Raw genomic sequence first — 25,921 nt, 5'->3', positions numbered from 1 at the left:
CCATAGGGGACACCTCCATGGCTCAGTCACTTAAGCATCCAACTCTTGGTTTCGGTTCAGGTCATGATCTCAGAGTTGTGAGATTGAGTCCCATGTTGGGCTTAAGATTCTCTTAAGATTCTATCTCTCCCTCTCCTTCTGCCCTTCCCCCAGCCATCTCTAAAAAAAAAAAAAAAAATAGACCCAGATATAAGAGCTCAGTTTCTTTGAAGCACTGGAAGAAATGAAAAGAGCGCGGAGTGAAGAAAGTGGCATAGGAGCATGCATGTGTGGAAAACCAGACCTAAATCTGAGAGAGATTATGACCTTTTAAATTATTTGCCTTTGATTTTAAGAACAGTAGGAAATCACTTGAGGTTGAAAATGTTATGTCAATATGTATAAGAAATATATACATATTTTTAAGAGCTCTGTCTGACTGCAATGCAGAGAATAGATGGAAGAATGAATTGGCTAGAGGGAGGTTTTGTTTGTACAACCTTACTCATGATGCTTACAGAATATTTTTTATTGAGCTAGTTTAACATCAATAGAGAATATAATATACACCCTGAGATTTATTTCATTTACACTTTTACAAATGCAAAAAGATAGATTGAGAGCTGTAAGCTGGTGTTAAAGTGTGCACTTCCATTATCATGAGCTACAACCTCCTCTGGAATATTATTAGCATAATGGAATCATATTGAAGTGTATACTCACAAAGTGCAAGGAGACGAGTCTTTTACATCTATTAAGCTGCTAAAGCAATTACGATGAGCAATACTTCCTTTTCCATACTTTACAAGTAGCCTCAGTAGAAGCATGTTGCCTGTTAAAATAGCAAGATATCTTATAAAAGCAGAAATTAAAGTTAGTAAAGGCATTTCAGCCTTTATAATGTGTGGGTAATGTTTGTCACAGGAGAAAGAATAGTAGTAAATACCTCACCTGATACACAAGCAAAAAACTGATAAGTAAATGTGGGATTTATAGCATGCATAGTACATGTTAATGATATGAAGCTAAGCCATGATTTAATGGTACTTTCTACCTTAATACTTATTGTTTTATGTTTATTCTAAAGAGTATGCATTTAGGTGGCCTGTCACTGTTAGAAACTGTGTACAGTCATACCTCAGAGGTATTGTGAGTTCAGTTCCAGACCAGGGCAAAAGGCAAATATCTCCATAAAGCGAAATGATTTTTTTTTGTTTCCATGCATACAAAGTTATGTTTGCAGTATACTGTAGTCTGTGAAGTGTGCAATAGCATTATGTCTTAAAAAACAATGTACATGCCTTAATTTTAAGATATTTTATTGCTAAAAAATATTAACCATCATCTGAGCTTTCAGCAAGTTACTGTCTTTTTGCTGGTGGAGGATCTTGCCTCGATGTTGATGGCTGAGGACCCATCAGGGTAGTGGGCACTGAAGGTTGGGGTGGCTATGACAGTTTCTTAAAGGAAGACAGCAGTGATGTTTGTTGTGTTGCGTGACATGTCGCTTATACAATGCTGTTTGATAGCATTTTACCCACACCAGGACTTCTTTCAGAGTTGGACAATTGTCTCAAACCCTGCCAATGCTTTACCAACTAAGTGTATGTCATGTTCTAAATCTTTCATTGTCATTTCAACTATCTTCATGGCATCTTCCCCAGGAGTAGATTCTATCTCAAGAAACCACTTTCTCTGCTCATCCATAAGAAGCAATGCCTCATCCATTCAAGTTTTATCATGAGATGGCAGCAGTTCAATCCTGGCTTCAGGCTGCACTTCTCTTGCTGTGTCCACCACCTTTGCAGTGACTTCTTCCACTGAAGTCTAGAACCCCTCAAAGTTACCCATGCGTGTTGGAACCAGTTTCCTCCTACCTCCTTTGAATGTTGAGATTTTGACTTTTCCCCTTGAATCACAAGTGCTCTTAATGGCATCTAGACTAGTGAATCCTTTCCAGAAAGTTTTTTATTTACTTTTCCTGGAGCCATCAGAGGAATCACGGTCTGGGACAGCTGTGAAATCTATTTCTCCAATAACGAGACTTGATCGATGGGTGGCAGGGTGCATGTATGTTAGTAGGAATGTAAACAATATCAATTTCATTGCACATCTCCATCAGAGCTTTTTGGTGACCAGGTGCATTGTCAATGAGAAGTAATATTTTGAAAAGAATCTTTTTTTTTTCTGGGCAGTAGTTCTCAACAGTGGGCTTCAAATGTTCAGTAAATCATATTGTAAACAGATGTGCTGTCACCCAGGCTTTGTTTTTCCACTCATAGAGCACAGACAGAGTAAATTTAGCAGAATTATTAAAGGCCCTAGGATTTTTGAAAAGGCAAATGAGCCCTGGATTCTGAACTTAAAGTCACCAGCTGCATTAGCCCCTAACAAGAGAGTCACCTGTCCTTTGAAGCTTTGAAGCCCGGTACCAACTTCTCCTCTCTAACTGAAAATCTCAGGTGGCATCTTCTTACAAAATCAGGCTGTTTTGTCTACATTGAAAATGTGTTGTTTAGTGTAGCCTCATGAGTGATCTTTTAGCTAAGTTTTCTGGAGAACTTGCTGCAGCCTCTACGTCAGCCCCTGCTGTTCCCCTTGTACTTCTATGTTACAGAGATGATTTCTTTTTCTTAAACCTCATGAACCAACTTCTGCTAGCCTCGGACTTTTCTTCTGCAACTCCCTTACCTCTGTCAGCCTTCACAGACGTGAAGAAAGTTAGGGCCTTGCTCTGAATTATGCTTTGGCCTAAGGGAATGTTGTGGTTGGATTGATCTTCTATCCAGACCACTATGACTTTCTCCATATCAGCAATAAGGCTGTTTTGCTTCCTTATCATTCTTGTGTTCGCTGGAAGAACACTTTTAATTTCCTTCAAGAACTTTCCCTTTGTGTTCACAATTGGCTGTTTCATACAAGAGACTAGCTTCCAGCCTGTCTCACCATGTGACATGCCTCCGTTACTAGGCTTAATCATTTCTAGCTTTTGATTTAAAGTGAAAGACATGCGATTCTTCCTTTTATGTAAACACTTAGAGGCCATTGTTGGGGTATTAATTGGCCTCATTTCAATATGTTGTGTCTCAGGGAATAGGGAGGTTCAAGGAGAGGGAAAGAGTTGGGGGAACAGTGAGTCAATAGGACAGTTGGAAAACATACGATATATATTGATTAAAATTTCACATCTTAATATGTGTATGGTTCACAGTTCCCCAAAACAATTACAATAGAAACATCAAAGGCACCTTATCAGAGATCAACATAACAAATATAACAATAATGAGACAGTTTCAAATACTGTGAGAATTACCAAAATGTGACACAGAGACATGAAGAGACCAAATGCTGTTGGAAAATGCCAGCAGACTTGCTCGATGCAAGGTTGTGACAAACCTTCAATTTGTAAGAAATGCAGTATCTGCAAAGTGCAATAAAGCAGATCACAATAATAAAATGAAATATGCGTGTATAATAATTTCAGGGATTTCTGCTTCCTTCAAGAGCATCTCAAAAATGCTTATGTTCCTGTACAGAATTGATTTAAATGGAACTGGGAACATTTATGTTATGAGTTTTTTTAAAAAATTGAATATTTTGGTTTTGAAAACTGTAGAGTTAAATTTTTTTGATTATTTAATGTTTCAAGTAACATAACCTATTGAAACTTGTGTGATTTTCCAAGGCTGTCAGTGTCCAATAATATTTTTGGACAAATCATATCAAGAGTAGAATTTTATAACTAGATCAAGGTTATCTGTATACTTTCAATACTATGGCTATAAATAAGTTATAACTTTAAGGAAATGAATCTACTACAACATGAGCGTATATTTGCATTTCTCTGTCAAAGCATTAACTTCAAACTTTTTTTTTTTTATGGTGCTGCAAATCTCAACTTTCTGAGGACTCATCTTTAAAATTGCAATTTACGGCATCCAAACTTCTTATTGTGGCCCACTGGGCCCTCCACAACCCGGCCTTTATCTGTTTTCAGCCTTGTGTCCTATTCACTTGTCATTTCTTACTTTATTCTTTATAAACACATAAAAAATAGTACTTCGTACCTTCATGCTATTGCCTCTGCCAAGAGATGACTTTTCTTCCAAATTTTATCATTCAAGACTTCTCTCAGGTGTCACCTGGCTTAGAAAGTATCTCTAACCAATGCTACCAACCACTGCTTGGAAAGAGTAGATCACTCCTGCTTTCCTATACTTGCAGATCCTTTTACCAGCATGCACACACACAATGTATCATAATTATTAATCTATGCAGGGAAGAATCAAGTCTACTTCATCCTTTCTGATTTTCTTGGGTATAATTTTAACCACTGTCGAGCTAGTTATATGCACTTGCATTCCCATCTCCAAATCAGGTTCTTTATAAGGGCATACCAGTACAATTCTCCTTCTTTTATCCACCCCCCCCCCTTTTTTTAAGTAGACTCCACACCCAGCAGAGAGCCCAACACGGAACTTAAACTCATGACCCTGAGCTGAGATCTCAGGCACTTAACCAACTGAGCCACCCAGGTACCCCTCCTTCTTTATCATCTCTATCCAATATTGAATCCTTTCCTAAGACATAACCCCTTTTAACTACTTTATTTTGTTTTTTTTTCTTTAAGATTTTATTTATTTATTAGAGACAGTGTGAGGGGGGAGGAGGAGAGGTGGGGGAGAGAAAGAATCTCAAGCAGACTCTGCTGATTGCAGAGCTAGACTCAGGTCACATTGTGGTACTTGATCTCATGACCCTGAGATCATGACCTGAGCCTAAATCAAGAGTTGGACACTTAACCAACTAAACCACCCAGGCACCCTACTTGTCTTTATTTTCCAATTAGTCAACTAAGTAATATGCTCAAACACTTTTTTTTTTTTAACTTCAACTCATGTAATTTGACTCCATCTTTCTGGACAATGAAGAATTAATCTATTGTTTTTTCCATGTGTTGAAGAGATCAACCAATAATCAATATCTCAATAATAAAAATAGAATGAAATGTTGTAATGAACTCATACAGAAATTAATTTAAACATGTGTTTCTAAGCTTGAACCTCCCAGAAGGGAATTCAGTTGAAAATACAAATGAATTCTCTTCTTGCCCACAGTTGTTATCAATCACACTGCCAATGGTGTACTTCTTCCCCATTTCACGGCTGTGTTACAAATTTCCAATTATATGACATGTTGAATGTAACTCATTATTATTTTTTCTTAAAGCTTTTCAGTTCAGTTATGAATACCTATTTTTTAGGGGTGCCTGGGTGGCTCTGTCTGTTACTCTTGGTTTTGACTCAGGTTGAGATCTCAGGGTTGTGGGATCCAGCCCCAGATAGGGCTCCATGCTCAACACAGAGTCTGCTTAAGACTTTTTCTCTTTCCCTCCATCTCCTTCTGCCCCTACCCACCCTAAAACAAATAAATAAATCTTTTTTTAATATTTCTTTTCAGGTCAACAATATAGGTGCTATTCTTAAATTCTTTTATTTGCTTTCATCTGTGTTTCTTGGCTCTAATTCTTTCTTTCTTGGATTCCATTTTACTGTGTTACTGTGTTACAGTAGATACAATGTACATACACTGTCCTTGTCCCTACTATCTAAAAATATTTTGTCACTTACAATGAGTTATTAATTGATCCAAGTGTAGAATTGAGGTTGAAATCACTTTAGCCAGAACCCTTGAAGTTGCTGGTAAAAATGTTTCTTGTCGTCCATTCATCCTGAAGAAATTGTGATGATTGTTTGATTTTCATTTCTTTTTGAGTGTCCTGGGTTTGTGTGGTAGGATATTGGCTTTGTTTTCTTTTTTTATCCATCCTGATTAACCCTCAGATGATGCTTTCCATCATCTAAAATTCTGTTATTGATCCTTTGAATGTTGTCATACTACATTTTCCCCCTTCTTCTGGAACTCAATCAGTTGGGGCTCCAGGATTGATTTTCTTGCTCTCAGTGTCTTAATTTTTTTTCTTTTACTTTCCCCCCAAAAAATCTTCTTGCTTTATGGTTGGGAACATTTCTTAGATTGCATCTTCTGGCCTTTTTACTAACTTTTTAAATTAGTGTTTATGTTTTATATTCCAAATATTTCTCTTATGTCTACTACGTTTTTTTTTTCAAATAACTGTGTGTTCTTATTTTAGAGCTGCAAGACATTCTCAAACGTCTATAACACATTAATTAGATTTACTGCAGAGTTCTTTGGTTCATTAATAATGGAAGCTTCATCATCAGTATTGATCTGTACATTTATCCTGATTTTTCTATTTTGTGCTTTTGTTTACATTTACCCTCAATTATCCTTTGATCCTCGGGCATATATTTATATTATACAGATGTTTTACAGTCTTTTCCAGATATAGGACAAGGCACAGTGCTGATCGAAGTTTCTGAATATGTCAGATGGGCAGGCACTACTATACCATGTCTAGACCAGCTAGTGAGAAACTAGCTGTATTTACCCCATTTCCACTGCTTTCCCAATCAATAAGTAAAGGAGAAGAGTTTTGTTATGAATTACTGAGTACACTCAGCCTTGAGAAACACTGTTCAATTTCCTTATAGCTAGAATCTCAGTTTTTCTCAGTATGAGCTATTACTGTGTTGCTAATGTTGCTGCACTTTAAAGAGTGTGAGGCCATTTGATACAGTGTTTTCCATTGTGAATTATAGTCACTCAACAACTTCAGACTCTAAAATTTGGATTACTTCTCACTCCCACTCTCTCTATACTTTAAACTTTATACTCTAAACTTTCAGGTTTAGAATTTTTCTGGGACTCCATCAGTGCTTTTTCCACCTTTTCGTTAATTCATCCCTATATTTTAAAAATCTCTGATCTGTATATACCCCACTTTGATAAAATTTTCTGAATTTATTACTGTTTTTCCACTTTACTCTCATCTAAATATGATTTGGAGAGGAAGATACTAAGTACATGTGATAAGTCCCTATTTTTTTTTAAGATTTTAATTATTTATTCATGAGAGACAGAGAGAGAGAGAGAGAGAGACACAGACACAGGCAGAGGGAGAAGCAGTCTCCGTGCAGGGAGCCTGACATGGGACTCGATCCCGAGTCTCCAAGATCACACCCTGGGCCGAAGGCAGACGCCTTCAGTGGTTACTGTGCTACCCGGGCTGGGCTGCCCAGATAAGTCCCTATTAAACTGGAAACTTTTTTTTTTTGGAAACTTTTTTTTTTTAATCCTCACTGTCTCATATAATAACATGAGTAGTATTTGCACAAGAAATATTTGTCAAACCCAGCTGAACACACAGAAAATAAGACAGATTGCCTTATAGCTTTATCTTGCTTTTCTGTTGATGAGGCTTGACATGAATGATGTACTGTTTGTTTTTCTTTTTAATCTTAGTTACTTCCAGAGAACAGGCTGAGAATAGCCACTTTTATGTATATTACAAAAGCAAACAACACAATACCTCTTCAAAATATACCGTGTGCTGTCTCAGAAAGTTTCAAAAGGGGCACCTGGGTGGCTCAGTCATTTAAGCCCTCAGCTCTTGGTTTCAGCTCAGGTCATGATCTCATGGGTCATGAGATCAAGCCCCATACCTATAAAAGTTTCAAAATATTAAACATTTTTAAGTATGTTTATCCTTCCCATGTAGTTCCTAACAAGAATGATTACATGTATATGATTTTTTTTGTCTGTGTGCTATGTGTGTGTATGTGTTTTATTTAGTCTCTGTTTCAGAGGATGCTCTTTGACTTGGAATATCCTTCCTCCCTTTTTATTCTTTAGAATCATTGCTTTTCACTAGGCACACTGAGCCCCGGAAAAAAGACTACATTCCCAGCCTCCTTTCCTCTAGGAAACTTAATTTTGGCTGGTAAAACATAAGCAAATCAAATGTATTACTCTTGAAACAGCTCTTTAAACAGGAGTACTTATGCCTTTGCTAACCTTATCTGTTCTTTCCCTTGAAATGCTTATGTGATGACTGGAAGTCAAGCTCGGAACTTGGGGACTTGAAAATGTAGGTTATGCACTAAAGCAGAAAGCTACCCAGGGCTTGAATCTCTGCCAACTTCTAGGTATCTCCATTACCAGCATTGTATATTCTATCAGGCACACCAAGGACAAGGAGAGTAAACATTAGCTAATTCAACAGCTTTATTATGGTGTTTGGCATATTATGGAAATGTATCAGTAGCTGATCAGCTAGGTCTCTAAGAAATAATATGGTTAAAGATGTAACCCCACTTCTTGTAGAAATCCAGAAACAGCTTTAGGAACCCAAGACTATTCTAGTCATCCCTTGCGAAGCAAGCATTTAGCGTTTACCACTCGAGTAGCTCTTTCATACTGGTCGTTGGGCCTTTTCAAAAGTCAAGGGAATCCTGAGTCACTTCTGTTTTTTTTAAAGTTCTCACAGATATATATATATATATATATAATATATATATATTATATATATATATATTTTAAGATTAAATAAATGCCAAAGTAGAGCTAACCAAATTGTGGAATAATTTCAGTGTTCCCATTCAGTGTATTAAATTGTTTCTAACACAAGTGCATTCACAAAATGATTACAGGAATTATTTGTACATAGTAATTCAGATGCAGTAAATAACAAAACCTGTGATCTAGCAATGGAACACAAAGTTGTATGCTTTATGATAAACTGTTTATTTCAGTCCTATCAATAGATCAGTAGCATAGATAGATAATGGGTACATACATAAGTATAAATGTAAGTTTTTAAAATTTGGTATAATATCAAAAATAGAAATGAAGTGTGTGAGTTATGATCAGGAGATTGACTACTTGTCCTCATGCTGGAATAGCCCCATTGGTGACTCCACTCCTTCTGTTTCATCCATCCAGGGAGGATCTGACCGAGTCCACCATTTGCTATTCTCTATACTGTGCCTCTGCTGGACAAAGCTCTTTGGTCCACCTACATTTGGGCTCAGCCACTGACTATGGTCTAAGAGCTATGATGAGGGAATGTTTTCAACTGCCTCCTTCTCTTGGGAAAAATTCGTATGGCTCCCATTCAGTTTCTCTTTTTATTTATTTATTTTGTAAGATTTTATTTATTTATTCATGAGAGATACACAGAGAGAGGCAGAGACACAGACAGAGGGAGAAGCAGGCTCCCTGCAGGGAGCCAGATGTAGGACTTGATCCCAGGATCAAGCCCTGAGCCAAAGACAGACGCTCAACCACTGAGCCACCCAGGTACCACTCAATTTCTCTTTTTAGATCTTTGCTGCTGATACCACATATTTTAAAAGTGGTTGTTTTGATACATCAACATTAAAGACCTTGGAAGATTTCATAAATTTTCTTATACAGATTTTTAAGTTGGGGTTAAATTCTTTCTTTCTTTCCATTAAGTATGTAACTGCAATTTTTATAGTTGCAAATTGTTACTGAACAGATCCCAGAGGAAGATTCCCTCACATTGAAAGGGTGTTTTCTTTGTTTCTAAGGCAATTGAACTATATATTCTGTGGTTTTTATTTAAACCGATAAACAGGATTTAGGAAAGTTATAAATACATCTAGAGCTATGGATGTAGACAAATAATTAAAGATAAATATACACTTTAGCTATCTTCATTGTTTTGGAGAGAGACTGAAATGCTTTCTGTCCCAAGCTGTGGAGCCAGGTGCTCAAAGTCAAGAACATAATAAAAGAGCTCACCAAGTGTCACCAGTGCCTTATTTCTGCCTTCCTTTTTCTCTGCTTGATCCATTCCTTTTTGCCTTCTAGAACTATCTGGAATTGGTGTATTTTATTTTATTTATCTATTTTTTACGATTTTATTTATTTATTCATGAGAGACACAGAGAGAGAGGGGCGGGAGGGGGGGCAGAGACAGGCAGAGGGAGAAGCAGGCTCCATGCAGGGAGCCTGACGTAGGACTCGATCCTAGGTCTCCAGGATCAGGCCGTGGGCCGAAGGTGGCGCTAAACTGCTCAGCCACCCAGGCTGCTCTGGAATTGGTGTATTTTAAAGACTTTGAAAATCAGACCCAAGCTGGAAAAGCTGGGGAGGGATGGAAGTGAGGTCAACACCTGTCTTTTCTCTCCGAGTCTACTTTTGTCATTTCTCTCTCTCAGCATATTATTAGAGCATCTACTCTTGCAATCACTGTTCCCTACCCAGGGAAACAAAGACAAAAATCCATGCTCATGGTCTGAGCAGAACACATATGAATAGACAATTCCAATTTATTAATCCAGTTGTAATAATAAAAGGACATAGCCACGTGAGAACATAAGACAAAGAGCTCTTAATTTTAGGTAAATCTATTTGTTCTGAATTTCACAATGTTTCTATTTTTATTCTTCATAATTAAATATTTATAGAATTCATATAAATAAATTTTGGATTTCCACAAATAACTTAGATCATATATACTCACTTAATTTCTACCAAATCCACTTCTCGTTTGTGAAATATTTGGGTATTCCCCACATATGAAAACCTTGAGCTCAAGGTTTCCTAATTCCTAATTCCTAAGTCAATTACCATTATTCTTAATTATTCCACAGTTGAACCACAGCTTCCTTGTATGTGATGCTAACAGAAAGCTCCTAAAATCATCAAACCCACAAGTCATTGTCCTTTCTTTAAATCTCTCTCTGTTTTAGTTCCATTAGCAGATTCTTCTATAGCATGAATAGCCACAGTTGGACAGATGGCTCAGTTTCATGTTTGATATATACATGTCTCCTTTGCATCTCATGTTTAGGTGTGCATGTTCTCAGACTTATGATTGATGTCACGCTTCTTCTCACCTCCAAATATCTGCAAACGGTCTGTCCCTCTAGTCCTACTTTCTTTCATTTTGTTCTGTTGAATTCTATCCTTCCTGTGGTTATGATTCCTTGAGTTTCAATGTGATACTTTGGGAAGAGTTTCAGCAAAACACTGAAGTGTAATTATAAGGACACAGTGTATTCCTTGTCTGGCTAATTTATTCATCTCTCACTTGGCTGCCGTGGAGTCTAACTAGCCAAGTAAATAAACTTCATCACCTTTCAATATGTTCTCCACATGGCAGCTGTAAGTGTTGCTTCTTTTCTTTCTAACTTTATTTAACAAGTGTTAAATATTTCTTTTATTTTCAAATTATAAAATGTTTCACACATGACCAAAAATAAATAAACTAATGGCAACAAATGCAACCCAGATTTCATGAAAGCTAACCTTTTACCACGACTTTGGCTTGAGTTTTAAAAGAAATAAAGTATTTTAACTCTATGAATGCTGCCTTTCAACATCTGTTCACCTTCTTCCTTGCCTATATTTGATGTGTATTATTTATTTTCACATTTTATAAATAAAACTACCCTTGTTTCTATATTTGAACAATACAGACGTACTGAGTATATGTATTTTAACTTTGTTACATCCAACATTAGGTTTTTGAGATTTATCCCTACTGATACATATAGCTCTAGTTATTTCCTTTGAACTGCTTTATATTTGCGTACCTAGGCCCTTACTAACAGATATTTAGGTTGTTTCCAGCTTTTTTGCTATAAAAACAAACAAACAAAAAACAACAACAACAAAACACACAAAAAAAAAAGAAAAAGAAAGAAAAAAACAAACGACGAGCAATGAACATTCTTATGCTTTTTCAACCCTTGTACACATGCGTTCGAGTTTCTCTAGAATAGGGTAGGCTTTGTTCCTCAAATACCTGTAACATAAGGTATGTACCTTATCCATTTTAGAGGACATTGTCAAGAATTTTCTCCACAGACCAAATTTATATTGGCAATAGCAATGTATGGAGTTCCCATTTATCTGCATCATCATCATCAGCTGGAATTATCAGACCATTTTGTTTTGAATAACGATTGAGAATGAAATGCTATTGCATCTTCAGTTTGCCATCCCTCGAGTACTTCTGAGATTAAATGTATTTTCATGGTTTTTGGAAATCTGTCATTCACCTGTGTCAGTTACTTTTTTTACATTTTTCTGATTTTTCATGTGTATATGTACGTAAGTTCTAAATTTTGTTTCATTCACTTTTTTGCCAAAGTATCAATACAATACTGTTTTGATAAAAAATTATGTTAGGTGTTTTGCTTAGTGTGTATAAGCTGCATCAGGTTTTATTAGGCTATTTGCCTGCTATATCTTACTTGTGTCAGTTTATATCAATCTTTCTGTGTTCCTTTATAAATAAATTATTGTAATCTATGTTTGTTATGATTACTAATATTTTTGAAGTTTTTTTCTATATTATAGTTTTTTTCTGATTACTATGCTTTTTTTAAGTTTTCTTATTTTCTGTCTTTTTAAAATTTAAACTTTGCCAAATTTTTCTCACTCACTTTTTAAACTTTATATTATTTTGGAAAGTATAAGTTTGTCTATTAACTGAGTAGTGGCCCTAAAGTTTTTTCACACACACTCTTGACTTAGTGAATCAGTATCAGATAGCTACTGATTCCTTGCACGCATACACACACACAAATATCATGACCTTAAAGTGCTCTAACCCTGTTCTTCAGACATGTCATTTTCCCTAGCATTTTATTTTCACATTTTCCTAATCTCCCTGCTTAGTCATTAGTATATTTCCATTTTGTAAACAATGCACATTTTTAATATTTTATGATTTCTTTGCTCACATATGCTTTTTGTATTCTAGCCCTTTCTTCTGGTTTTTTTTTTCTTTTTTACCTCTTTCTGAATTGTCATTTATCAGTACTTTCTAAACTCAGCTATAAAAAGTACAGTCTCCTAATCCTTTTGCCTGACAATGTTGATTTCACCCTCGCTTTTACAGAAGAATTCAACTAAATTGTATTTCCAATTACTTCCTTTCAATATGAGCCATATTCCTAAATCTTCTTTGGATTTCTCTTGTTTGGTTGGAAATCTGTCAGCCTAATTTTTGTAACTCAATACATACTTGATACCCCTTGTTTTATTGTTGTAAAACTTGTGTCATTCCTTTCATAGGAGGAGACATTTCTTCTTCTTCTCCCAAGGTTCTTCTAGCTGGTTGAGGAATTAAATTGACATGGGAAAGAGTAACAGGAGGGAAAAAAACCCAGAGTTTTATTATGTGTGCATGATGGTTCAATGATGAAACTAAGACCCAGACAGATGACTGAGGCAGGTAGTTTTTATACATTTTAGACAAAGAGGAAATAAATTAATGAGGAATTGACAGGATAAAGAAAACAGATGCTTGGGAACTTTAATTAGTAAGGAATTCTAAGCAGAATTTGGGCTGAGGTAGTAGATGAGTAAGAAAGTAATAAAATTTGTTTCTACCATTTTCTTGACTTTAAAATTCCTATCTCTGAAAAATAAATAAATAAAATAAAATTCCTATCTCTGGTGATAAAGATGCCTTTTTATTTCTTAGTACAGGGAGGGTACCTTTCATACAGAAGATTTATATCTTGTTTTCAGGGGCACCAAGGAGGGTCTGAGTGTCCTTGCACCAGCTGGGTCCCGAGTACCTTTAACACAAAATAATATGCCTTTGTGGTATTTTGGGCAGCCTGCCCTTGGCACCTACACTTTTCCTTGTTCTGTGTTCTCACTACAGTATGTCAGCACGTGGGTTTGTTTGTATTTTCCTATTTTCAGCGACGTGTATTCTCTCATTAGACGATGCTTCCATTCTGAAAAACAGCAGTTCATCATCTGTTTAAACATTGTGTCTCTCACTTCTGGAACTCCTTAAAACTATGGGGTGCTTGCTCAGCGCCTAGTAGGGACCCCAGTAGCCTGGGTGCTCACTGACACTCCAGCCTCACCTCTCATGGTGCTCTTCAGCCTAGAATCTTCTTTATATGGCTCACACTAAGGCCCTCTCTCCTGTCAGAGTACCTTTATCATCAAGCTCTTTCCTCAGTGGCCTTCTGGAATTTCTTTTCTCTTAGCCAGTTAACAGCCACTCATCCTTCGGGTGGGCTTCACTGACTTTTCTGATAGGGGTTTTATCTCCTCTCCTGTTTAAAAATCTTAAAAAAAAAAAGATTTTATTTGTTTATTCATGAAAGACACTGAGAGAGAGGCAGAGACAGAGGGCTCTAGCCCCACAGGGAGCCCAAAGCGGGACCTCAGGATCATGCCCTAAGCCAAAGGCAGCCGCTTAACCACTGAGCCACCCAGGTGCCCCTCCTCTTACAGTACCGTGGTCTGTCATTCAGAGCTCCTGGAGCATGAGTACTTTTACAATTATTTGAGTATCTAATTAATACCAGGTGATTCTATGAGATTCCCTCCTCCATGAAAGCAGAACAGCTGATCCTTAAGTCCACAGGTTTGAACCCTGTACATCCACTTATATGCAGATTTGTTTCAAAAAATACAGTACACTACTGTAAATGTATTTTTTCTTCCTTATGATTTCCTTAATAACATTTTCTTCCCTTTGTTGTAGGAATACAGTATATAATGCATATAATATACACAATATGTATTAATCAACTGTTTATGTTATCAATAAGGCTTCCAGCCAACAGTAGGCTAGTAGCTCTTAGTAGTTAAGTTTTGGGGATCCAACAGATGCAAATCTTTGGCTGCACAGTGGAAGTGGCACCCTAAGACTTTTGTTGTTCAAGAGTCAACTGTATTTTGTCTGTTTTAGTCTTTTATTCTTGTTGGCATTTTGTAGGTATTCAGGAAATAACCACGTGGAAACTAAAACCAACCAGAAGCTCTAGAACTATGAGAGACTCAGGCAATACTGATTCATCTCTGACCAGCAGCTTCACTTCCTAGAGTAGACCAGCTCTCTTTCTTTCTCTGCAGATACTTAATACAATAGACAGCTCAGGGTCAAGATCTTTCTGGGTTAAATAGTATACAGTACCTTTGAGTTGGGCCTCCCCCTATGTTTCACATTCTTTCAGTGTCCTCCCATTTTAATTTCTAGGATGTCTGAGCCAGAGCTGCAGAAAGTGCCACCACCTCTGGATCATTTCTGATAAATCCCTTTCGCCTATTTTATTCCAGAATAACTGAGCAGATGTGACTTTTAAAAGTAACAACTTCAAAAATCAAATGAGAAAGAACATGTTTTCATTCATCTCTGAACTAAAGAAATAACCTTCAGTGCCTTTATTTAACAAATATTTATTGAGATGCTTTTGAGTGCCATTCACTGCATTAGAACTTTAGGTCACACTAATAAAAAAAAAAAAAAACAGCATAGACACTGTTGTCACTGAAGTTAGAGTATAGAGAAGAAAGACTATTCCATATTCCTGTGCTCCCACCACTAACTAAACAGTAAAAAAGTATGTGAATGCTTTGAATGAAAAAAAATAAAGTTCCCTGTGACCTTAACAAATTCACATGACCTACATGGGAAATTGCAGGACGATAGGGAAGGCTAACATCATGACTAACTCCTGAGCTAAGATTTTAATTCGACAAAGGGGAGAGGTAAGAGCACTTCAAGGAGAAAGATTAGTATGTGCAAATATCTTATGGTAGGAAGCAGATTGACAATGATAAGGGTCTATAAGAAGACCCAAGAGATTTGAGAATGAAAGAAAAGGAAATTTTATTAGAGTTGAGAATGGAGAGCCATTTAAGGAGAAACTGTGACATGCTGACTTGTACTGGCTAATAAGGGCCAATTGTTCTATTTTCAGAAATTTTGTATGAGCCAGCCACTAAATAACCATTATTAAAAACAAAAGTATAGAATCACTGAACTCTACCTCTGAAACTAATAATACACCCTATGTAGACTACTTGAATTTAAATAAAATTAAATTTAAAAATATATTTTATATTATACATATTTATTATTTAATATATTAATAAAAATTTTTTTGAGATAATAAATTATATAACCAATAAAACATTTAATATATTAAGTAATTATATTAAATGTAAATGTTTTGCTTTCTTTTTTTTTAATTTAGTTATTATTCATGAGAGACACACAGAGAGAGGCAAAGACATAGGCAGAGGGAGAAGCAGGCTTCCCACAGGGAGCCAGATGCTGGACTCGATCCCTAGACCCCAGGATCATGACCTGAACCAAAGGCAGGTACTCAACCACTGAGCCATACAGGTGCCCAAATATAAAGGTTTTCTAATTATTCTTAATCATTCTTAATTACGTTCTTAATAGTAAAATGTAGTCAACACGTTTTACTATTGTGCTCCTGAGTTTATTTTTGCCTATTCTATTGGCATGGTAGAAACACCTCATATTGCTATGCCACTGAACATTTCTTTCCAACCTCACAGGCAGTGATGTCACATTAGTAACTCGAAATTGATCAAGTGGGAATTTACACCAAGGAAATTGGCAGGCTGTTCGATTTAAAACTCCCCTATACCTCTAAGAACCAGCTGTTAAACATTTACCAGCACAGCACTGAGCGAAACTGTACACGACCTGGGAGACAGTGTTAAGAATTGATCTTTATCACAGGAGAAATGAACAGGCATTGAAAGATTTTAAGCAGGGAGTTGACAAGAGCTCATTTCTATTTTAAAAAATCACTGATGCTACAGAAATGAAAGAAGAAGCCTTGTGACTTGGGAGGGGGGCGTGGTAAATACTCGTGGCTCAGACTAGGACCAAAGAAATGAAAATGCAGAGAAGTGGTTTGATATATATTTAGGAGCTAAAAAATAGAAGGCTGAGCTCTAGTGACAGTAGCGTGAAGCAATCACTTAAGACCCACCTGAGGAAGAAGTAGAATCTCTACATCCTCCCTAAGTTCTGGCTGCTTACGAGATTTTCATCTGGAGCCCAGTTCTGCCACTGTGTGTCAAAGAGCCAACTTCACAGTTGAACAGAGTTAGGCCTGAATAAGAGAAAAATGTGCATATGGAAACGTGAAATGAAAAGAACCTTTCCATCTTTATTTATGGGTAATCGTGCATTTATGGCAACCGTGAGAATGGTCTCCAAGATCTCTGAGAGTGAATGACCATGTTCTGATGCCCAGCATTTGAGCCAAGGCTGTGCTTCCAGAAGCTACTGCCTCCAGACAATGACTGAACAGGATAGAGACCCTCAGGCAAGGTTCGTAGGGGTGATGACAGATTCCTTCCATGAGTGGCTTTAGCACCATGACTCCTCAGGAACATCTGCTCCTTCACATCCATTCTCTTCATTTGAGTCAAACCTCCATCATGGTCTGGTGGCTCTGCCGGCCACATTTGATTCTCTGCCTCTGCCCTGTGTCTGTGGCAGGTCTTGAGATGCTGCAACTTGGATCTCTCCTCGCAAGTGATGGCACCCATCTAGAGTGCAAGTTCTTGGACCAAGAGAATTTTCTGCCTGTGTGTTAGGTGTCACAGGGATTTCTGCCATTCCCTCAATGCTTTGGTGTTCTGTTTTATGTGGGACAAAGGTCTGGGAAGTCCCTGGGGTTTTATGCCTGTGTTCCCTCAGGGCGAGCTCATTCATTCCGTCTCCTGCCCTGCCCTCAGCCCCCAACAGGAGAGGCCCATGGAACAGAGACAATGAGTGAGGACAGACCACATTGTGTCTGGGTTCCTGGGGACTCTAAATTGTCACGATCACATATACTTCACCTTTAATTATTCATTAAAGTTGTAGCTTTTTCCTTTCTTCATTTTGGTGGAGGCTGCCTCTTCCTTCTGATTTGCCAGAGGTGAAACAGTTGATGTGTCCTTTCTATCCTCAGAGGGCTGGAGACTTTTTGCAGCTCATCTCGGTGGGTGTCCTTGTGATCTCCATTCTCCGATGGTCTCAAGAAAAGTTAGGATTTTGCAGAGTATCTGGCTTTTCTCCTTCTTAGCATGAGATTAATGTTACCCTGTAGCTTTCGACATGCTGAGCAGAGAGAAAGTCCCCGCCTCTTGTTTTTACAAATCAGTTATGTTTCTGCATCAGGCTTTTATCTTTGGTGAGTTCAGCAGAGCCGGGAATAAAATGTGTGCATAAATCATCCGTTATATTCTAGATACGTGAAATCATTAGGTTGTCAAACAGTCGACATGCCTATGGAGGCTGTTCTGTAAATTCACTGAATGTAAACATTATGCAACAATGGAATACACAGGGGCACCTGGGTGGCTCAGTCAGTTAAGTGTCTGCCTTGGGCTTGGTCATGATCTCACGATCCTGGGATTGAGCTCAGCATTGGGCTCCCTGCTCAGCAGGGAGTCGGGGAATCTGCTTCTCCCTCTACCCTTACCCTATTTGTGCTTGCAGTCTCTCTCTCTCTCTCAAATAAATAAATCTGATATTTAAAAAAATTGGAATACACAATGTAGTATTAGTGTATTAAGGCTCCTGGAGCAGATTTCCAGCTGGACAGGGAGACATTGTTTCTAGTATGCTTGGCTTTAGGTCATTGTTCAACACAGTTACCTTGTCCTTTCCACCAGGTGGTTGACCAGATTGATACCCTGACCTCTGACCTACAGCTGGAGGATGAGATGACCGACAGCTCCAAAACGGACACCCTGAATAGTAGCTCAAGCGGCACCACAGCCTCCAGCATAGAGAAGATCAAAGTGCAGGCCAACGCACCCCTCATTAAACCCCCCGCCCACCCGTCTGCCATCCTCACGGTCCTGAGAAAGCCAAACCCCCCGCCGCCGCCCCCGCGGTTGACACCTGTGAAGTGTGAAGACGCCCAAAGAGTGGTGCCGACTGTCAATCCTGTGAAGACTAACGGCACCCTTCTGCGAAACGGAGGCTTACCCCTAGCACCGAACAAAATTCCAAACGGAGACATCTGCTGCATCCCCACTGGTGGCTTGGACAAGGCCCCAATGCAGCCTCTGATGCACAGACCTGAAAAAGACAGGTGTCCCCAGGCAGGGTCCCGGGAACGGGTTCGGTTTAATGAGAAAGTGCAGTACCATGGCTATTGTCCCGACTGTGATGCCCGGTATAATGTAAAAAACAGGGAGGTCCATTTACACCGCGAACCTGTCCACCCACCGGGAAAGCTCCCGCACCCCGGCCCTCCCCTCCCTCCTCCACCCCATCTCCCTCCTTTTCCGCTGGAAAACGGGGGACTGGGAATAAGCCACAGTAACAGCTTTCCCCCTCTCAGACCTGCAACTGTGCCTCCTCCCACTGCACCAAAACCACAGAAGACCATCTTGAGGAAATCGACCACTACAACAGTGTGATGTATGCCATTTCCAAAACCTTTTCATTGATTTTTGTTTTTTTTTTTAATTTCTATATTATAAACATAAAATAATAAGTAATGAGCACTTTCTACTCAAGCAATAAAAAAATCCCAAATATATTAATCCTGCATTCAGCAAAGTGGCATAAAAACCACCTGGTAAGTATGCAGTATATTGTTTATATGCCGGGTAATGCGGTATTTAACAAGTTGCGTCATCAGAAACCACAGAACCATGAAAAAGCTGCCTATGTTTTTTTTTTTTTTTTCAACTGACCTAGGATAAACAGTGACCTGTAGACTTCAAATAGTTTGATTTACTTTCACAGACGGGATTAGATTCATTTTATTCATGCCTAACTCATCTATGCATTAATAACATGTCATCCTTCTCACTTTGACCAGATGCTTTTTAAGGAAGAAATTTTAATACAGAAGGACTATTTTATTATTTTTTCTAAAGATGTTTGTCACTAGTTTTACACCATGAAATGCCAAGGACAATACCAGAAAGTTTATTTTCTATACTATACAATTATGATTCTATGTTCAGCTATATATGTAATGAAAGATTTTGTCTGTGGAAATATCATATGTCAATAAACAACAGTACATAATGGCAAAAGCAAATGTTCCTCAGAACTAAAATGCAGCAGTGCTTCTTCATTTAATCCCATGTTAATAGTCATCAAAATGGATAGCTACTCTGACAGTTTGAAGATTACAGTGAGTATATGGCAGACTTTTCCAAATTAAACATCCTAAACAGATCATAAATAGTGCTTTACACATTTTCATATTATGTATTGTGGTACCCCACCCCAAGACCCTATATTAAGTGTCTCATTGATGCAATATATGGCCAAGTCCTTTAGGTCCTCCTCACACTCAGCATTCCTCCTGGACACACCATAAACTAGGACATTAAAGCAGTGGGATGATTTGCCCCCTGCATCAGCAAGTCCTCTGCCTCCCCAAGGAATTCCCTATTTATAAGAGAATCCCAGCAGAAAATAAAGATGCTTCTGGAATAGAATGTTTTAAGTACCAGCCTTAATGTTGTTTCCCCTCACAGATGAAGCATCCCAGGGGTCCTTGTCATTTATAGAAGGAAAAGGAGAAATCCTTTCCTCCTGACATCTTACAAAGGGCCTTCTCTTAAGCCTAACTTGCTAACTTATGTCAATAACCCACCCATGGATCAAGTTCACTTCCCAACTACTATGCTTTGGAATGATTGGATATTTTGCCCTGGAACTAGAAATTAGTTTATCCATCCTAGAATCATGATTGACAGGTGCACACCTGAACAAAAGTTGTCCATTAAGTGGCAAGAGTAGAGGGAGTTATCTTTGGTGAAATTGGTTTATTGTGCAGCATAATAAAGAATACTGTAATCTTTTGGACTATTTGGCTTTTGATCTTAAAACTTTCATTTTTGTTGCTAACAGGGACCTAGTCATATTTCTTTGTTGCCTTTTTCAAGCCATATCATGGTAATCTGGAATACTGTTTTCAACAACTTCCTATTAAAAGATGCTAATGTACCTTAGGCAGAATAACAGAAAGAAAGTAGGCATTAATTTTTGAAGGAACAATTAAATAAGTACAAAAATAGAGGATTTCATGTTACAAATTTACTCAGCATGATTTTCATTCCTTTGTATATTGGCCATGAAGATAATGCAAGCACAATACATCCATGTTTTTCAGGAAGTTACAGAACATAAGACCAATAATAAAAAAGGCTATAATCTAAAATAGATAAATTAATAGTGTGATAAGTATGTTTAATAAATCTGACCCAAGTAAACACAGAATTGACTTCCTGAATACCAAACTAATATATTCTTAGCTTTTTCATGCACTCGTTTAGGCTTGATATGAATAAACCCAGCTTTTATCATCTTCCTAGATTTTAATAATTACTTCCTTTCAAATGTGCATGCAGTGTTAGACCATATTGGTATTATAAATAGTCTTTGAAGACATGTAGCTTTCTCCCTTCAGCTCATCTTCCTTCCATAGCCAGGTACCATGACCTAATAATTAGCTTTTCATTTGAAACGCTGACCTCTGTCAATCTGGGGGCCAGTCTGGATCTCAAGGTAAGAACTTCCTAGAAACCACAAATCATTCACAGAGTAGATAACTTAATTGCAATGAAGTAAGTTGAATAAGCTAATTCAAGCTGATCCAAAAAGGATATTGAGCCAGGTGCTTAGCCACAACCTGTGAGGTTCAAATTAATCTCTGTTTCTCAAAGTATAGACAAAGGTATCCTGTGAAAAACCATTTTTTTAAGTGAATTTGGTGACATTGCCAAAATGACAATACCTGTTCTCAGTCAACATATTTATAAGTAACTTTTGGCACAGAAGGCCAAGTTAAATTCCAACCTTAAAAAAGGTAAGAGGTGTTGACCTTCTCTTATTACAGTTTATTAAATGTTCAGCATTAAATGTTAGATTATACCTGTGTTGGGACTTTATTTTGGGTTTATTTATTCCATATGTTATTTCATTTTTTTCCTTTAAGGTGTGGAATATATTGGGCCAATGGAGTTTGTTTTGTTTTTGTTTTTCCCCCAACTGATCATTTTGCATCATTCACTGGAACTTATGTCTTTAAATAGATATAAACTTGTAAAACATGGGAAACAACTAACATAGGGCATCATAATAAAGGTATAATTAAAGTATCATAAGTGGCAGTGCCATTTCTTCCATGAGCCAACATTGCTTTCAAAATTTAAATTCTGTAGTACAGGCTCTGCCCATCATCCATTAAATCATCATAAAACATGGCAAAAAGTTGCTCTTCCTGAAGATCCCAAAGCAAAAATGCTTTCTTCAAACCCTCCAGGGCTGTTCTTTTCCCCAGTGTGCACTTGAGGACTTTCATTCCCTTGCAGAGTACATACCCCCCGAGTTAGCCTCCATTCTCTTTTGAAGGCGATATTGCTATACAAAATGTACAAAGATAATGCTGCTCATGGCAACATTAACTCAGAGCAAAGGGTAAAAAAATGGGGTTTTTTTGGTTTTTTTGTTTTTTGTTTTTTGTTTTTTTTAAGTAGCATCTATTAAGTTGGAACAGGAAAGGGTTTCTCTTACTAGTTTAAACAATTATCCCATTTTGGGAATGGGAGGTTATTGTATCTCATCTGATGAAAGGTGAAAAGGAAATAAAAATTGACCAAAATTCTCTTCCATCTTGCAGTAGTTATAGCAGTTATAGAAGGAGATAAAACTGATATTTTTTAAGGTTATGCTGAAGCTAAACTTAAAATATCTGCTCAAAAATAACAGAGCGTGCAAAATTTCCCACTCTTCCAATTTGTTATTATTATATTCATACCTTCCCTCATTAGCTTCACATTATTCTAGGAAAAAAATAAGTGGTATTAACTGAAGTGGTTTAATTAACCTAAAAAATCTTGTGTTTGAATTATGCCTGTATCTAATTATTTAATGAATAAAGGAATAGGACACTGTATTATAAAACTTTCTTTGGACAAATCAGCAGTTGCTTTTAGCATTACCAAGAGCAGCAGCTACATACCATCTCTGAAACTATGCAAGACCTTTTATCTACAGATTCTAATTATAGTTCTTTTTGGATGCTCCATGAAGAAAAGCCTGAGTAGCTCCACATGTATTTGCACTGGGAGTGATATAATCAAGTCATGAATCACTGCCTTGACTGAACTTTTCCCATGGAATATAAATATATATGCAATGATGAGATGTCAAGTCTTATAATTGTCCCAATTCAGTTTCTCCTGATCCTCTGTTGATAGCACATTTTGCTCTAATGTACACTGAAATATGTAGCAGGGGATAGCAGTGTAATGTACTTTGTACATACCGATGAGTTCTAAGTGAGGAAATGATACATGAGCAATGAAGTTCCATTAAAAACTCATATCAAAAAAAAAACCATATCACATAAATAAAGTGCACAGAATCTGACAATTAGTAGACACTATCACCAAATCACATGACATTTTTAAGGTCAATTTGTAACTGTGACAGTGTATTTAAATGTTTAGACTAAACATTTTAGAGTTTTCGAATCGTTCAGGTTGCCTGATCTTGAAATAATGACAGATGTAATACTACCATTAAGGCACACAGCGGTGTTGAACATAAAACTGTAGTTAGCCACATTGTTGTGAAGCAGCAATTATGTAGGGTGTCATTTCCTTGGAAGCACTTGGGTCTATCATTCCAGGCTTTTTAGGAAAAACTAAAGTGGAACATAAAGAAGCTCTGCAAATAACCCTCTCTCTAAAATGTAGTTAAATCAACATGGGGTAGACACTTGACTAAGTGCCATGGGAAAATAAGGAGAAAATATTGCGTATAATTTTGACTTCTAGATTGATCAGTTAGGTAAGGTAACAATATCAACTGTTTTCTGAAACTACATACATTAAAGGTTCTCTAAGTTCTCATATGAATGTATAAAATAGATGACTTTACCCTGATTCACAAGTGAAGGAATCCAGGACCTCAGTTTCAATATTTTGCCAAAATCAACCCCTTAGTAAGTGACTGAGCTAGCATTTTATGCCAGCTTGACTCCCCATAATTTCCCAACATAACATCACTATTTAATTAGGTTCTTCATAACCCTGAACTTTGCAAATCTTTCTTGTATTCTGAGCAGTTATTTTGACGCTTGAAAGGGGTTACCTAATGTTATTTTGACATTCTTAATATGTTTGATCTTTGCAGAATATAAAAGGGATTTCAGGCAATTTAGCAACCGTCTAAAGTGAATGAGCTGCTGAATAATGCCAGCCTCATTTTCGTGTGGATTATACCAGCAGCTTCACCTTTCATTTTTTTTCTCTAAGTTCAAAGGCTGTCTATTATTTTGGTATCTTTGCCTAAGAGGTTCTGATTTCATAGTATTAATGCCATTTGACCCTGAATGTGTCACTTTCATTCCTGGTATTTCATTTGTGAATTTCAACTATTTAATATTGACCCTAAAGTTAAAAATAGCAATAGATCCATTCTGGGGAACCACCAAAGAACCAGTGCATTAGAGCTCTCTTTAATAAAAAATTTTCCATCCTTTTGTTACTAGACTACAGATAAAATTTTCCACTGTTTGATAACGTAGTTGTCAATTCTTTTAACCACTGAAGGGGATTTTGGGCTGGCTAAATAAACCAACCATGGACCCTGGAGTGGTTTAGGGTTGATATTGACAAGACGTGATATCTAACCCTTGTCAAGCCTCACTTTGTGCCAAACATTCTTCATCGTGTTTTATATCTATTATTGTTCCCTCATAACACCATTTTCCCTTGTAGTAACCCAATGTCTTAGACACTGTTATTATCTACATTTGCAAGTGAAACTATGGCACCAGAGTGGTGCTGCCCAAGATGGTAGAACCAGGAAGTGGCCAGGCCAAAATGGTAAGGCAGGCACTTGGCCTCCATGGCCCAATTCTTCCCAGCCTTTCAGAACTGCCTAAGAGAGTAGCCCTAGCATTGTGCATGGGTAACCTATGCAGTTGAAGGTCACCATTTTACTAGAACTTATCTGAAGCTGTGGGAAGGTAGCCCATGAGAGAAGAACAAGTGTATTTCTATTTAAGTCAAGATAATCTAGGCCATGCTGTAGTAGCAAATCACTCTAGTAACTCAGAGGGACCTAAGTTATTTCTCATTCACTCCAAGTTCATCCTGAATCCGGGAGACTCTCCAAGCAGTCATTCAACAATATGGGCTGCTGCCCTGAGAGTGTAGAACCACCATCTGGTCAAGCGTCCGCTTCCAGAACCAACACAACGGCAGGCAGGTGGGGCTGCTGGAGAGTCTTCCCTATGCATTTACCTCATTTCCTGGTAGTGTTACTGGCCACCACTAGTCACTGTAGTCACCATATACCCGAAAAAGGGAAGGAGATCTGCATATTGCTGAGTAAAAGTCATGCCTACCACCGTTTCTAAGGGGTAATTTTTTTGGTGTGTGTATGGTTTCAATATATTATTGATTATTATAGATACCCCCTTTCCTTTAAAAAAAACATTTTATTTATTTATTCACGAGAAACAGACACAGAGACATAGGCAGAGGGAGAAGCAGGCCCCCTGTGGGGAGACTCAATCCCAGGACCCTGGGATCAAACCTGAGCCCAAGGCAGATGCTCAACCACTGAGCCACCCAGGTGTCCCATGACGAAAACATTTGACATGTGAAATAGGGATATTTGCCTCACAGGGCTTTTGGGAGGATCAGAAAAACTTATTGGTAGAAAGCCCCTCACACAGTGGTCAGGGGGAGCCATAGTAGAGGCTGTGTAAGTATCGGCTATTATTATTTTATTTTTTATTAATAAATTTATTTTTTATTGGTGTTCAATTTGCCAACATAAGAATAACACCCAGGCTAATCCCGTCAAGTGCCCCCCCTCAGTGCCCGTCACCCATCCATTTACCCCCACCTCCCACCCCCGACCCATTTACCCCCTCCCCTTCCACCACCCCCAGTCCGCTTCCCAGAGTTAGGAGTCTTCATGTTCTGTCTCCCTTTCTGACATTTCCCACCCATTTCTTCTCGCTTCCCTTCTATTCCCTTTCACTATTATTTATATTCCCCAAATGAATGAGAACATAAACTGTTTGTCCTTCTCCAATTGACTTATTTCACTCAGCATAATTCCCTCCAGTTCCATCCACATTGAAGCAAATGGTGGGTATTTGTCGTTTCTAATTGCTGAGTAATATTTCATTGTATACATAAACCACATCTTCTTTATCCATTCATCTTTCGATGGACACCGAGGCTCCTTCCACAG

At 37.7% G+C, this 25,921-nt stretch overlaps 1 protein-coding gene across 6 annotated transcripts in view; it reads left to right on the top strand.

Annotated features, from left to right (window-relative positions):
* PRR16 (proline rich 16) overlaps positions 1–21,943 on the top strand; it is a 185,028-nt gene extending 163,085 nt beyond the window's left edge. For 5 of the 6 annotated variants that reach the window (XM_041760366.1, XM_041760367.1, XM_041760371.1 and 2 more), the window contains one exon: positions 18,343–21,943. In XM_041760366.1, the coding sequence (XP_041616300.1) occupies positions 18,343–19,098 (756 nt within the window). In that variant the 3' untranslated portion in view covers positions 19,099–21,943. Of the gene's footprint in view, positions 1–8,928; positions 9,004–18,342 lie in introns of those variants that run through there. The other variant, XM_041760368.1, reaches the window with a different exon arrangement.
* The last annotated feature ends 3,978 nt before the right edge of the window (positions 21,944–25,921 follow it).

This window comes from Vulpes lagopus, chromosome 7, assembly GCF_018345385.1.
Source record: "Vulpes lagopus strain Blue_001 chromosome 7, ASM1834538v1, whole genome shotgun sequence".
Taxonomy (NCBI): domain Eukaryota; kingdom Metazoa; phylum Chordata; class Mammalia; order Carnivora; family Canidae; genus Vulpes; species Vulpes lagopus.
The sequence above is the reverse complement of the archived record's forward strand: the minus strand, read 5'-3'. Positions and strand labels throughout refer to the sequence as shown.